Source organism: Scophthalmus maximus, chromosome 16 (genome assembly GCF_022379125.1).
Source record: "Scophthalmus maximus strain ysfricsl-2021 chromosome 16, ASM2237912v1, whole genome shotgun sequence".
Lineage (NCBI taxonomy): Eukaryota > Metazoa > Chordata > Actinopteri > Pleuronectiformes > Scophthalmidae > Scophthalmus > Scophthalmus maximus.
In genome coordinates this window covers 3,889,217-3,905,013 of record NC_061530.1, presented here as the reverse complement: position 1 = coordinate 3,905,013, position 15,797 = coordinate 3,889,217, and the positions used below count along the sequence as shown (strand labels likewise).

At 39.4% G+C, this 15,797-nt stretch overlaps 1 protein-coding gene across 3 annotated transcripts in view; it reads left to right on the top strand.

Annotated features, from left to right (window-relative positions):
- The window catches only part of mtr (5-methyltetrahydrofolate-homocysteine methyltransferase), a 33,710-nt gene that overhangs the window by 6,599 nt on the left and 11,314 nt on the right, over positions 1-15,797 (top strand). For all 3 annotated transcript variants that reach the window (XM_035613009.2, XM_035613010.2, XM_035613011.2), the window contains 12 exons: positions 2,352-2,464; positions 2,609-2,749; positions 3,819-4,004; positions 4,076-4,255; positions 4,506-4,622; positions 5,604-5,744; positions 5,844-5,933; positions 8,292-8,444; positions 10,979-11,086; positions 11,458-11,558; positions 13,264-13,331; positions 15,390-15,510. In XM_035613009.2, coding sequence (XP_035468902.1) covers positions 2,352-2,464; positions 2,609-2,749; positions 3,819-4,004; positions 4,076-4,255; positions 4,506-4,622; positions 5,604-5,744; positions 5,844-5,933; positions 8,292-8,444; positions 10,979-11,086; positions 11,458-11,558; positions 13,264-13,331; positions 15,390-15,510 — 1,519 coding nt within the window. The remainder of the gene's footprint in view (positions 1-2,351; positions 2,465-2,608; positions 2,750-3,818; positions 4,005-4,075; positions 4,256-4,505; positions 4,623-5,603; positions 5,745-5,843; positions 5,934-8,291; positions 8,445-10,978; positions 11,087-11,457; positions 11,559-13,263; positions 13,332-15,389; positions 15,511-15,797) is intronic.

The following is a 15,797-nucleotide window of genomic DNA, read 5'->3' as shown; positions in this document are numbered from 1 at the left end:
AAACCCAACAAATCCCACAATGAGCAAAGCACTTGGCGACGGTGGAGAGAAAAAAATCCCTTTTAACAGGAAGAAATCTCTGACAGAACCAGACTCAGTTGTGGGCGGTCATCTGTCTCGACCGGTTGGGGTGAGGAGAGAGAGGAGGAAGAGAGGAGAAGTGGGCAGAAAGAGGGTGGGAGGAGAGACAGTAGGAGAGAAGAGAGAGAGAGGACAGTTGTACAACCGCTGCTGTAATCTCTACCAGACTGATACTTATAATTAAAAAATACAATTATGTTGTTGTTATTATTAGTGATGATATTAATATTAATAATAACAATAATAATGACGGGTTTGGGTCCTGCAGCTCTGGGGTCAGAGATACACTAGGAGAGATAGAAAACACAAACAGGATTAGTGACATGTACTGTAAACATATCGGAGGATGGGGGGGTAGTATAACAGTTGCTTTAATTTCTACAAGACTGATACTTATAATTAGTGAAAACTGATACTTATAAATACAATGATGTTATTAATAATAATAATAATAGTAATAATAATAATAAGGTTTGGATCCTGCAGCTCTGGGGTCAGATCTACTAGGGGAGAGAGAAAACAGAGTTAGTGACATATAATGTAGATACATGGGGGCAGAGAGAGAGAGAGAGAGAGAGATTGAAAAAAGTGGGAGAAGGAGAGAGATATAAAGAGAGAGAAAGAGGAGGAAGGAGAGAACGGGAGAGGGAGAAAGATGCTCATGATATAAGTTCCCCCAGCAGTCTAGGCCTATAACAGCATAATAAAGAAATGGTTTATTAAACACCTGAGCAGTTCTAACTATAAGCTTTATCAAAAAGGAAGGTTTTAAGTTTAACTTTAAATGTAGATAGGGTATCTGCATCCCTGACACAAACTGGGAGCTGGTTCCAGAGGAGAGGAGCCTGGTGGCTGAAGGCTCTGCCTCCCATTCTACTTTTACAGACTCTGGGAACCACAAGTAGTCCTGCATTTACAGAGCGAAGTGATCTATTGGGATAATATGAAACTAGGAGCTCTGTAAGATATGATGGAGCTTGATTATTAAGGGCTTTGTAGGTTAGGAGCAGTATTTTGAATTCTATTCTGAATTTTACAGGAAGCCAGTGCAGAGATTCTAACACTGGAGAAATATGATCTCTTTTTCTAGTTCCTGTCAGAACTCGTGCTGCGGCATTTTGGATTAGCTGGAGGCTTTTCACAGACTTATTGGGGCATCCTAGCAGCAATGAATTACAGTAGTCCAGTCTAGAAGTAACAAATGCATGGACTAGTTTTTCAGCATCCTTTTGAGATAGGATGTTTCTAATGTTCTTGATATTGCGCAGGTGAAAGAAGGCTGTCCTAGAGACTTGTTTTATGTGTGAGTCAAAGGACATGTCCTGGTCAAAGGTAACTCCAAGGTTTCTCACAGTAGAGCTGGAGGCCAAGGTAATGCCATCCAAAGTAACTATATGATCAGATAATGTTTCTCTGAGGTGTTTAGGGCCGAGTATAATGACCTCAGTTTTTTCTGAATTTAGAAGTAAAAAATTATAAGTCATCCAGGCCTTTATGTCTTTAAGACAATCCTGAAGTTTGTCTACCTGATTAGTTTCATCTGGCTTTATAGATAAATACAGCTGGGTATCATCAGCGTAGCAATGGAAATTGATGTGGCGTTTTCTTATAATATTGCCTAAAGGAAGCATATATAAAGTGAAAAGTATCGGTCCCAGTACAGAAACTTGTGGTACTCCATGTCTCACTTTTGTATACCTAGAACTGTTTGTTTTGGTTGATGATCAACATAAAGTATTTTTTATTCAGCTTAGATACACAGAGATCTAGGCCCTAAAGGACAGACGCTACGATCTGTCCTTAAGTTTTATAACCATATTTCAATATTTTTTCGGTTAGAAGCCTACAGGTGCTCTGGCCTGCTCCTCGTTCAATTTGCTGTTGATAGATGAGATGCTATTTAGTTAAAATTGGATACTATTTGGATATTGGCTTTTATTAGAGAATGTGCATACCTTCAAAGCAGGTGCAATCTTAAATAAAAATTCAAAACATGATTAAAATATATGAAACTACTACGAGGGTGCTCAGAGAGGCCATGTTAAAGAGAACATATTCTGCTCATGTTCAGGTTCATACTTGAAAAGTTTTACATTCTCTAATATTCATTCACATCAGCTTCCTCGGACTGTCCATTCAGCTCCTCTTTTCACCCTCTGCCAGAAACGCTCAGTTTTAGCTCCTGTCTCTTTAAAGCTCCTTGCCGCAGCCAACCCCTTCTTATCCAGAATACAGGTTGTGATGAGGTCAAATGTCTTTCTGATTTCAAGGTTTAGAGCCGTTCAAGATAGGCCCATATACCAACTTTGTAAACATCGGAGAGCGGTGTAACGTGGCCGGGTCACGCAAGTTTGCCAAGTTGATCATGGCAGGAAACTATGAGGTGAGAGTTTTTTTTTAATTTTCATTTATTCATTCATTTCTTTAATTTTCAGAGATTGCACTCAAATCTTGAGTGTATGTAAAAGTCAATATTGCATGTAAGTGTTTATTATTGGTGTTATGTGTTTCCCTCTTTGTTTTCCAGGAGGCACTAAGCATTGCTAAGGCCCAGGTGGAGATGGGAGCCCAGGTCCTGGATATAAACATGGATGAGGGGATGCTGGAGGGCCCGACAGCCATGGCCCGATTTTGTAACTTCATTGCTTCTGAGCCAGACATTTCACGGGTAGGATTTAAAGGCAGCGGAGCTTCCATTTTAACTAATTGAATTGTTGCACTGTAGCTGCCGCTCTTCATGCTTCATCACCTGTGTAGGACACATACAGTGACACAGTGTAATTCTTGAAAATGCTACTATTCCTTTAGGGAAATTTAACGGTGAAGATTAATTCTGGAACTCGAGAACACATGTCTGTGATAATAGGACCCTCTAAACTCTAAGTTCACTAATTATCATTTTACTGAGCTTCCCACAGCTCACAACAGGGTACTGTACTACGAAGCAGGATCAACATAGCCAGGATGTTATCTGGCTTAAATAAACCTAACCTACAACCAACATCATCAGGACCATAAATTAAGTTTTTTCTATGAATATATATAAATGTATACTCTTATACTTGCAGGTAAATTAGGTTTAATGTCAAATTAAATTCTACAAAGTGAAATGAAAATGTAATCTGATATGCTCTTTGATATACAGGGCTAAACATTAACTTTTTAAGGGACTTGTCCGTAACCGTAACATTTCACTTGCCTAGGAACAAAAATCACAATTCTGACAAACAAACAGTTAAAAATATCCAAGCGGTGTCAACATGTCCTTTTGTGAGCACCAGTGGCTTTTTAGCATGGGCCGTGTCGCTCCCAACTTGGAGGAGATGGGGTTCATGACCTATACTGCATCCAACCACCAGGGGGCGAGCCTGGTGTTTTGGCTTCACTTTTGGTAGCTGTCACATCGTCCACGTTTATTATCATTCTGTGGTATGACTGCAGATGGACAGTTAGAAACTGGTTTGTGTGTCTGTCTTATGATTTACAACATCACAAATTAGGACATAAAAAAAATTACAGACTTAAAATTTGTAACTAATATATTTTTTTAAACACCTTCACCTGCGGTGTTCAGGGTTTTATTGGTCACCTTCATTTGTTTGGTTACATTTTTACTTTTCTTTTAGATTTCTGCTGAAAATGCTTCATTTAGCATATGAACCTCTTTATAAGTAGCCTATGAAATAACCTGTTCAGTAAATCAGAGAAAGAGATTGACCCTCTCCTTCTGTCCCTAGGTTCCTCTGTGCATTGACTCCTCTAACTTCTCAGTGATTGAAGCTGGGTTGAAATGCTGTCAGGGGAAATGTATAGTCAACAGCATCAGTCTGAAGGAGGGGGAGGAGGAGTTCCTGCTCAGAGCTGCCACTGTGAAGCGCTACGGAGCTGCTGTGGTGGTCATGGCCTTCGACGAGGAGGGACAGGTGAGGACACAAAACACAGTCTCTCACACAAACACAGACATCCATACTGATCAGTGTCCCGTCCTCTCCAGGCCACAGACACAGAGCGCAAAGTGGAGATCTGCAGTCGAGCCTATAAGCTGCTTGTCAGCAAAGTGGGATTTGACCCCAACGACATCATCTTTGACCCCAACGTTCTGACCATCGGCACAGGCATGGAGGAACACAACAACTATGCTGTAAACTTCATTAGTGCTACCAAGCTTATTAAGGTAAATTCCTCATTCCCAAGAAGAAATTAATGCAGTCAACCTATCCCTACAATATTTGTGAGAGACTTCACACACCCTCAGTTAAGCAACAATAGACACATGTTCATAAACTCATTTACATGAATTTGTATTGAGTAAAAAAATACTAAAGAGTACTAAAGTTTTTGTAAATTATTGCAGAGATTTTTTTTTCTTCAATGCTGCTTTGGTTATTGTGCGTATGTGTGTGTGTGTGTGTGTGTGTGTGTAGGAGACCTTACCAAGAGCCAGGGTGAGTGGAGGTCTGTCCAACCTGTCCTTCTCCTTCAGAGGAATGGAAGCCATCAGAGAAGCTATGCATGGAGCATTCCTTTACCATGCTATCAAGGTAAACAGTGAGACAGACATCACTGTCAGCAGGTAACAACAATGTGCTCTGTAAAGCTGGAATCTGGGAACATCGTGCCAAGTTTACATTTGTCACGATGTCAAATAAGTACAAGTGGTCAGAAAAACAGACGGGTTGATCTAAACCATTTTATTTGGAGGACAAACAAAGGGCTTTGGGGCGATGCATACCCTGCGCATATACCTCAATCGTATTAATGCCTCATGATGCCTCATGATGTCTTTCAAACCATATGATGACAAATGATTGGTTGATCTAAATAAGCTGTAGAATCTTTCTCCTTAATGTAATTGGTTGCAAGAGTTAATGCATTACTACACTGTTTAACTTCATAGTGATGTCTTGAATACGTCATTCCTACCATGTAACTGCAAATGATTTTGAATGAATGAATGAGACTTTAATTGCCTCTGAGGGAATTTGCTTTACACAGAGAGCAAAAAAATGAAAAAAACCATATATGACAGTACAACATATCTGCAGATTTCATAACGTGCACTTTTTCGATTTAATAAGCTTTAGGTTGTGCCAGCAGTCCAATAGGATGCAGAGATACCTGAAAAGTACATTTTTGAACTATGCATGATGTCATTTTCTGTCTTCGTGGTGACTTCTTTATGACATCATATGATGGGGCAACATGTTTTCATCACTATAAGCTCTCTTTATGATTTGTGAAGAAATCTGTATGTGTCAGACCATGACCTTTGACCGAACAGATCCAAAAGTTAAAGTCCCCCTCCACTCAATAAGTGTTTTTCTTCTGTTTCTGTCCTCTAAAATGTCTGACATTGACTATAAGGACTTGTATCTGAGCAAATCTTTTCACTATAGAGTCTTTACATTCCTCTCTAATAATACTAGTAATACTTGTTGTTAGTTTATTTTGCATAAGGATGAGTGCAGTTTTACTGGTTATATGACAAATGGCTAACATTCAGACACTATCTCTTATCCCAGGACGGTATGGATATGGGTATTGTGAATGCTGGAAACCTGCCGGTGTATGATGACATTGACGAAGAGCTGCTGCTAATGTGTGAAAACCTCATCTGGAACAGAGACATCGATGCCACTGAGAAACTCCTGTCCTACGCACAAGTAAACACGCGTACAACTACAACATGTATCATCAGTACACTGAGCTGATGTTACTTTAGTTTGGACAGCAGATTTTGATTTAAATACTCTTGTCAACAGAACTATGTGAAAGGAGGGAAGAAGGTGGTTCAGACAGACGAGTGGAGAGAAGGAAGTGTGGAGGAGAGGTTGGAGTATGCTTTAATCAAGGTAAGACATCCGATGATCAGATTAGTTTACTGGACACTTTATTACCTCAGTGTCAGGTAGAACCATGTCTATATGTGGGGACTGACTTATATTAGAGACATTTCCCCTGAACATCCTCCATATTTACCTGTTGTCCTTATAGTTTCAGTATAATGTCCATTTCTACAACATTAATTTATCAGTACAGCAACAGTCATGTCATGCCCAAACAATGTTTTTTTACAATGATTGAAAACTCAATACTTCCCCCAGAATTTTTCACATTCAAATTCTTGCCTGTCCTTCATTAGGTGGGCTATTAATTTGAGAAAAAAAGACATCTGGAATTTTTGAGGTGTGTTGATCGAAGATGTACATATACCTATAACATCAGTCAGGAGTGCACAAAAGAAAAGACTGGAATTAGAGAATGAAAACAATATTTCTGTTATAAAGCAGAGTATGACGTGGCTCGGTTGATGATTATTGCTGTGGAAGTGGACATTAATCTGAAGTTCTTTACTGATTGTACTGTGATAGAAGGTATTTTGAGTTTTTTTGCCCGTTTTTTACTGGCGTCCAGTCTTTATTTGTCAATGCTGGCCATGCTCCCTACTATCACTTGAGAGTCAGTCGCTTTTTGAATATTGGCCTTTGCATGAGAATTTAGATTAGACCAGATAAATTAGTTTTGTAGTTGTTCTTCCAGAACACTTCCACACAGTGGTATTACTGACATTTAAAAAGCTTTATTTTTAAATAGCTTAAACAATTTAACAGCATTAACAATGTTAATGGGGAACACTGTTAACACCAGAACAACTTGCTCAAACAAATCCTTACCGTAGGAAGAGCCATGCATGGCTTATTTTGTGATCCCACAAACCAAAATTGCAAGTTGTTCTTTTGTTATGGCCACTTCCTGTGGTTCCCCACCCCTGACCTCAAGGAAGTTTGTCTCTGGCAAATGCTTTGCAAATAGCTGCATCCAAACTGTAAGTATAGTGAGAAGTGCCAGAAATTGTTGTGTATCCTGGATGAACCAATTGAGGATTAGATTACTGTGTTCACAGCTGCTCTGGATACCCCGAATCCCCTCATTTCACACAAATAATAAAACACTAACTCTAGGTATTAGTTGCTGTGCCTCTATTTGCTTTGTAAATATGACAAGATAAGATAAGATGCACCCTTATTGATCACCCTTGGGAGAAACTCAATTTGGACACAGCGTCAAAAAAGTAGAAATGCAAGGGGAAATGTAGTTCGAAATAGAATAAGAATACAGAAATATAAATAGGATATAGAATACTATGTAAAAAGTCATAGGGACTGTTCATATGCTTGTGTTATGTGATATATATGCAATAGAAAAAATAAAACATAGACTTGTACATGTTGAATTTTATATATTATTTATATAACTTGTGCAAAATGTCCACAACAGTCCTTTTTCTGTACTTTTAGGTTCTCGGTAAAATAATTAATTTAACTCAATGACAAGTAAATGATTACTCATTTAAAATGTAAATTGTGCTTTTATGTTCAGGCAGCCTATTGTGGACACAGAGTGACACTGAATCAGAAGATCATAAAAAGATTTCTAAAATCCCTAAAAATTTCTGGGTCTCTTTAATCATCTCTTGAAACATGAAATCAAAGTCTGTCACTGTCATATATGTCATTTCATTCACATAGTGTGCTCCGAGCTTGGAAGGCGGGGGACAGAATGTATTCATGGCGAGCTGATGTGCTCATACTTAGTCATCAGTTAGGGATGTAAATGTAAAACTTTGTATGTTTCCAATTTCACACTTCCCTCTTCATTGCTTTAAATTATCAGATTTATTAGTGTTGAGGAATTTTCGTCTATCCTCTCTGAGAAACTGTTAAGACGAGTCTTCTCAGGCACCAAGCAAGGTCATCTCATCTATGGCAAGCCAAAACAATTGAGCAGCTGATGTCTCACTCGAGGTGTCATGGTCGCGGGGAGATGACGACATTACTCTAAACTGAATACACTACAGAGGCCGGGGATGGGCAGACTTTCTTGGGACGCCGAACACTGTGAACCTGTTGATCTGTGTAGCGAACCAGAAGTCTCCTCAATATTGAGCTCTTATAATAAATACTTCTGCTTAAGACATCCACGGTTTCCGTCTTCCTGATTCAGCATCCACTCCATCAATTATTCCATTTTAGCTGAGTCTGGCGAACAGGACTCTAAATTATTCCATTTCAGCATGTAGTATTTTTTAATTCAGAAGTTGTTTTTGACATTCGAGTAAACACTGATTTATATATGTGGATTATCTTTTAAATATAATATGCCCTAATAGTTCACCTGTTGTCACGTGTCCATTTATCGTTGCTGTGCAGGGAATAGAGAAGTATGTAGTGGAGGATGTCGAGGAATGTCGCGTTCAGGTTGACCGCTACACTCGACCCCTTCGCATCATCGAGGGCCCCCTTATGAACGGCATGAAGGCGGTGGGAGATCTCTTTGGAGCTGGGAAGATGTTCCTGCCTCAGGTAGGATGGTGCTAGTTACATATTTCTTTTTCCTGTGCTCCTCCTCTTTCCAGTTGCTCAGGAGGTAGAGTCGGTCGTCCACTAACCCGGAGGTTGGCGGTTCGATCCCAGCTTACCCTAATTCGCTTGCCATTGTGGCCATTACAATAATACTGAAATGGTCCATATTTATTTTCCCTAACTTGTGACCAGGATATGTTAACGGTATGAACTTTTCTGTGCTCACTGTGGGACAAACTCTGTGATGACCAATACATGTAAACATTTCTGGACTATCTCCTTACAGTAGGGAAGTGGTGTCTTTGGTGCCATAATTTGAAACAATGTGCAAAAGCTTCCAATTATGTAAGGAATTTTCAGGTTTCAGGAGGTTTGTAGGAAGACAAGTCAGGGAAGGCGATGAGTAGTTTATTTCGAGATGTGGTTCACAGCACAAAACGAAGACGAATCTTAGTTTTGTGGTGTCACCATCAGGCCAACAGTAATGTACTGTTGGCCTCATGGTGGTGATATGATTAACAGTCAAAAAACATAAAAAAAATTGAAAGGCAACCTCCTCCTCTCCCCCACACATAGTGAATTCTGTTGACTTCTCACCTATGCAACTCAATAAACTGAAAAAAATGCCACTAGGATGGATCTTATTAGCTAATGTTTATATAGTACTGTGAGTGTGACATCTATAGATTTCAGCTTCAACACGACTGAGTGACATATTTCTATCATTAGTGAATAAAATCGGTTGAAAACAGGCCATCAGTCTAAAAACATCAGCAAGGTTTAGCAGGAACATGGCCATAACTTATTAACAAATTGTCCAATCATCATAAAACTGGCTACAAATTTACCTCAGCTAATGTTTTCACCCCTGTCCATTTATTTGTTTGTTGGTTGGTTAGGTTTCTGCAGTTGGGCAGATCATGAATGCGCCACTCTAGTTTTAGTCTGTGGTCGGGAATAATTAGTGCTGTGTTCCATTATACCGTGGAAGTTGGAAATCGGGTGTATTGTTCCATTATAATCTCGGAACTCGGAATTACGACCTTTGAGTCGGAAATTGCTACCGGAACGCCCCTCGAGAAAGGAAAAAAATCACCACCCCGACTTCTGGGCTCGGAGATCTGAGTTCCCAGGTATAATGGAACACAGCTTAAGTCACCTAAGCGTTTCGAGCCCGTCCCATAGGGGTCGACACAAGTACCAAAAACATGTAACTCCGAACCCGGTGGACAGAATGTGTTGCTCTGTGGGCAGAACAAAAATCTGGAGTAATATTGATTGATGAATGTGGATTTGGCTCACAGCAGACATTCTGTGCTACCTCCTGAACATACACAAGTTTCATTCCCATCTGATGAAGTGGGGACACATGGTGGAAGTGCACAGTTATTGAAATGCTGCAGACTCAGTGGTGATGAAACAAGACTGTGTGTAGGTCTGTCAGGATAACTACTTTTTGTTGCACGATATATTTTCCCAGAAATTATTGTGATAAAAAACAATATTATTGTCATTTTAAGACCCTTTTTTGATACTGAATCATGTGAACTTGCAGTATAGGTCTATTGGTCGTTGCGTGTGCAAAGTCCTACACAATTTGTGTTGCTGCTGAGAGAAATGTTATCCACAGTTTAGACTTGAGATTAGGCCCAGACAAAACAAGCAATTTGAAGACATTGTCCCTAGAGAAAAATATTTAGAAATCCCTATTATCTGACATTTCATAGACCAAACCAAAGTTCTTTTCATTAATTATATGACAAGAACAGATGAGAGGATAGAAGCAGCGAGACTTTCTGGACTGTTATCGACATCCATTATTATGTCAACAAACACACATGTAGACACAATGGCTGTTATTGAGGTCAATAAAAATTATTGAGTTCATGTTCATACATCGTAGGATAAGTGGATAACGTAATTATCGTGACAGGCCTAACTGTGTGATTAGTCTCACTCAAAATGAAACTGGCCACAGTGACTTTTAAATGGCTTGAAATTCGCTCGCAGCTTAAATTTTTTGTGATTAAGCTGTTTTCTTCTGTTTAACACCAAAAGGTTGGAACTGCGAATCCACAATTGCAGATGTATTTTGTTCTCATTTCCAGATTGATTTTGGCTCATAGAAAAAGATGCCAGATGTGTTGTTGTTTTTGCTATTTTGTAATGATATTATAAATTATGTTAAGTGCTTTTTTCTAGGGCTTGTTACTTTTGCACACCTGGATGTTGATTCTGCCCCATGTCTTACATTCCCAGATACTAACTGTCCTTCTTCTATGTCTCTTAACTTTTTGTAACATGTTAATGTGTTTCTTTCAGCTCTAAATATCAATATATCAATCAAAAATGGCCTGCAGAAAATCATACATCACTCATTTCAAAGGTTGCCCAAACTGAAACATATATTTCTCTCCACTGTTGTTCCCATTCCAGGGGTTGATATGTTCCCCACCACACAGAAGTAGCTCAGATGCCATTTCTTTTGTATTATATTTTTATTTCAGAATTTTACAACTGCTGTTTATTTGCAGGTGATCAAGTCGGCTCGTGTGATGAAGAAGGCAGTGGGACATCTGATTCCTTTCATGGAGAAGGAGAGGGAGGAGATGATGGCATTATCAGGCTCAACTGAGGAGATGGTCAGTCTCTACATTTAGTTTATTATTTCAATTTCACACTGATATTTCCAGAGAAAGAGAAATGTCTTTTTACAGGAGATCCATGGCAAAATGCTTAAACAAAGAACACGACAGACTAATTATACAGTAAAACTTCAATAAAGTTTTTTTTACAGAAGAATATAATCCACATGACATGAAATTATAGAAATGATTAAAAAGCCTTTTAAAGGTTTAAATAGCAGTATGTAATGTAATGTATTCCACATCCATTACAGCAAATGCACTGTCACACTTTTAGCAAATGGAGAGTTAGGAGGTCTAAAACAAGCTTTTTCTACCTAACTAAAAGTTCCCTCACCTTCCCTTCATGTTTTCTCCTTCATCTGCAGGATCCCTATCAGGGCACCATAGTTCTGGCTACAGTGAAAGGAGACGTCCATGATATTGGGAAGAACATCGTAGGTGTGGTGCTGGGTTGTAACAACTTCAGGTAAAACTGCTTTGCTACTAAGTTTGAATGTTTTACAACCAGAATGTATTTACTAAGCACATTTCTGCCACACTCTTCCCAGTATATTTAGTCTGTCTGCTGTACTTTGGCCCACAATGCATTGTAAGAAACAGTCAATGACTTGAACTGACATTTAAAAAATAGTCAAAGTTTGTTGGTCTCCTACTATTTACAGTGCATTATTGAACCTTGGCAGACTCTTGGCCTCTGTTTGCAGTTAAATGTTAATCGCAATTGCAGTGGCAACAGTTCCCCTCACATTGCCTTTTGATCCCCCCCAGGGCACAGTGGTGCATTATGGGATTAAAGTTGCTCTGTTGCCAGGCCCTCGGCAGCTACCCAACAATATTATTGTAGTTTAATAGCTCTTCATTCTAAATTTGTGTGTGCGTGTGTGCGTGCGTGCGTGCGTGCGTGCGTGCGTGCGTGCGTGCGTGCGTGCGTGCGTGCGTGCGTGCGTGCGTGCGTGCGTGCGAGCGAGCGAGCAATGGTCTGAAGAACAATCAAATTCCTTCAAAAGAAGAATTAGATTTTGTTATTAAAACGTTATAATGTCACTTTTTATAAAAGATAAAAACTGACATTATACATTGATTTGTTGATTATGAGACACTACAGATGCTATAAGAGACAACATCCAAATGACCACATGAAAAATCCTAAAATACAATTCAACAAGTTAAAAAGAAATTACTTCCAAAATGAAGATTTTAAGTTAATAAAATACATCTCTTTCATGCTGTTGAACTCATCATCAGGAACTTGATTCTCTGCTGTTCAGTCTCATAAATACGATATTAAGAAGACATTAAAATAACATTTAAAAGAAAATAAATGAAGATAATTCCAATTTCTTAACAGGGTTGGAATAATTAAAATCTTTTAAAAGTAGAATAGCACTCACTAGAGGGCATAACTCCGCCACGGCCCAATAGTCCCTTTATGAACCACATTTAATTCTTCTAGATCTGGATTTTTATTTGGATCTGCACCAAATTGTATACACTCATAGATATCAGTCCCCTAAATTTGCTTAATGTTTCTCATCAAGAGCCATGTATTATTCCCTGGGAAATCTGTTAAAATGTCAAAAAACCTTGCGATGTCCTGCAAAGTTCTGGATATGCCCCTATGTCCAGATCTGTGACAAAATGTACTGGGTTCTTTCCTGGCCCATGTTCCTTCTTTCCACCAAGTTTTGTAGAAAATCCATTCGGAAGTTTTTATCTAATCCTGCTGACAGACAAACAGACAACTAACTAACAAACAAACAGATAGGGGTGATAACACCACAAGAACACATAGAAAAACATAGTATTCAAAATACAATTCTATAAATCTTGTCTGAACAAAATCTCCTCATTGAAGAGCCAAGTCAACATATTACCTTTAAACAAATCGGGGTTCTTCATCAGGCTGTTTTTTAAACTGATGATTTCTCAAATCACTGTACACTGTAGAATACAAAATGAAATTCATCCTCAACAACACCAACATTACAAAAACTTATAAAAGCTGTTCTTCAGAGGTATCCTCCTCTCTGCCTGTCAGTTGCCAGTAGTACGGAATCAAGTCTTAGTTAAGCACACAGCGGCCTCCACCACAAAAAGTATAAGAACATGATATTTATAATAGATACTTAAGTTATCAACAAAATGAATTTGGGGTGTGTTTTCTCTTTCAGGGTGATCGACCTGGGTGTGATGGTTCCTTGTGATAAGATCCTCAGAGAGGCCATAACAAAGAAAGCAGGTGCAGTTTATTGTTAAGGTTGTATGTTGTCAGTGTGATATGATCGCATATTATACATATACTGTGTTTGTATGAATATATATATATATATCAAGAATTTAGAATTTAGAAGCAAAAACACACAAAAAACAAGTATATCTTTGAAAATAGTTCTCCATTCAATGGATCATCAGTCAGAGCCAACGCATCACACAGAAGTGTGTGAATGTTACAGTAATGCTAAATGTGTTGCACATCACTTTACATTGAACTACCTGCACTCCTTGTTGACAATATTCTATCTCAAACTTCCTGCAGATCTTACACAGAGATGATGCATCAGTTTAATCTGCTTGTTTTCCTGCTGCTACCTCTTTACACTGAGGAAGAAATGACTGTTGTAATTTTCTAATATACAAGTATAGTTTCCACACTGTACATGTGTTGTGTATAATAATGGGCCTCATGCATGAACATGTTTGTATTCTTAACCTAGATTCCACTTACATTTGTTCATACCAGGAGTTCTTACAAACAGCAAACGTTCCAACTTCAGAAAAGTGTCAAAAAGCCTGCGTAGACATGATGAATGCCCCCTGTGTGTACTGAGGGAACATGCACGAGGATTGCAAATTAGCATAATCAATGCCCCCAAAATGCCATATAACGAATCACTCCTCCCCATGTCAGAAAGTGTCCATTCATGAAATCGGCTCCAAAGAGCAAAAAGAAAGACTTTGCAAGATCGGAGATTGAAGTCCCACTTTCAGAGATCCAGAAATGAAAGTCTATTAATTTTTAGCAGAGGTAGCAGGAAAATGAAGTGACGGACTATTACAGAGCTGTTGTAGCACTGTCCCTGAAATAAAGAAGAAAATGTTCGGACCGTAGTTGGGGAGCCGGGAGAGCTATCTGTCTGGGACCAACCCCTTATTTTCCCTCCAACAGCGCAGTGAACATACACACGGAGACTTCTCTGTGGAACCGAGGCGTTGCTGCATTTATTATTGGATCAGCTGTAACATTTACTGCACATCCGCTGCTAGCATGCACACTGGACTTCTAGCTGCTCTGCTCCTTCATGTCGCTCTCTCGCTGCACGCACATACACACACACTACGCATATACTCCACGCACTGCCCCATTCACAACAGGAGTTACGCCACTCATACATAGTGACCTACACTCAAAGCATCGTACCTCCCGCTGGCCTGCTCCGAGGGCAACGACTGACTGAGTTTTCGTTTTTTATCAGACACTTTCCTTCCTTTTCCCGCAGTGCGACAGTAATAATCATCCGTGCGGAAACACAGGGAGTGGTACAACGTCAAGTTACATTGATTAAACAAAGTAATCTAATTATTCAAATTACTCAAGGAATCGTTTCAGCCCTAATATCATACAATATCTAGCCAAAACTATTTGACATATCCCATGTAGAGCCGTTTACCACCTGCTGTGTTAAGGCACATCCACCCGGCGTTCACAACTCCCTGTGCACTCTACCACGGCACGCGTGCCCTTGTTGTTTGAACCCTGCTGTCTCGTCTGCGGGTTGACTAGAGGTGATATTCGCCAGGGAGTTCACGCATAATCTCAATCACTTGGGAAAAAATTGGAAGTTCAGCCAAATTATCTCAAAATGGGGACAATTAAAAGATCAATGTCAATGTAATTCTGAGGTTTAATTTAAATATGTATTTATAATTTCTAGAAGGTGATGAAATATACAAGGAAAAACTCGATTTGAATAACCGCAGACTAATTTAGATTACAAGTGTGTTTGTAACTGACAGAAAACTCAAAATACCATAAAATGGTGAATGCAGAAAGTTCTCCTAAATCACTCATTTATTAACAGTTCTTGCATGTGGCCCATGTGAGCACAATACCTGATCTCAGACCAGTGCAAGGGGAGTCAGGCGCAGCTTTACAAGCACAGTTGTCTGTAGCTGTAGTGCTGCTCTTCATATCAGCCTGGGCATATAGCTGCCTATGCAAACCTAATTCTTTTAATTCTTATCCTCTCATTGCAGCAGCACTAATGTTGGGTGTGTTTTATATTCTTGTCTCTTGCAGATATCATCGGTTTGTCTGGTCTCATCACGCCCTCTCTGGATGAGATGATCTATGTGGCCAAAGAGATGGAGAGACTGGGGATGACAACACCACTGCTGATTGGAGGAGCCACCACATCAAAGTAAAGCTGCTTCGGCAATTCACTGAAGTCCAGACGTTGTTCTTGAAATGGAATAATTGAGGGGGTGGATGCTGATTCAGGAAGACGGAAACCATGGGTGTCTTAAGCAGAAGTATTTATTATAAGAGCTCAATATTGAGGAGACTTCTGGTTCGCTACACAGATCAACAGATTCACAGCGTTCTGTGTCCCAAGATAGTCTGCCCATCCCCGGTCTCTGTAGTGTATTTAGCTTTGAGTAATGTCGTCATCCGGCCGCGACTATGACACCTCGAGAGAGACTTCAG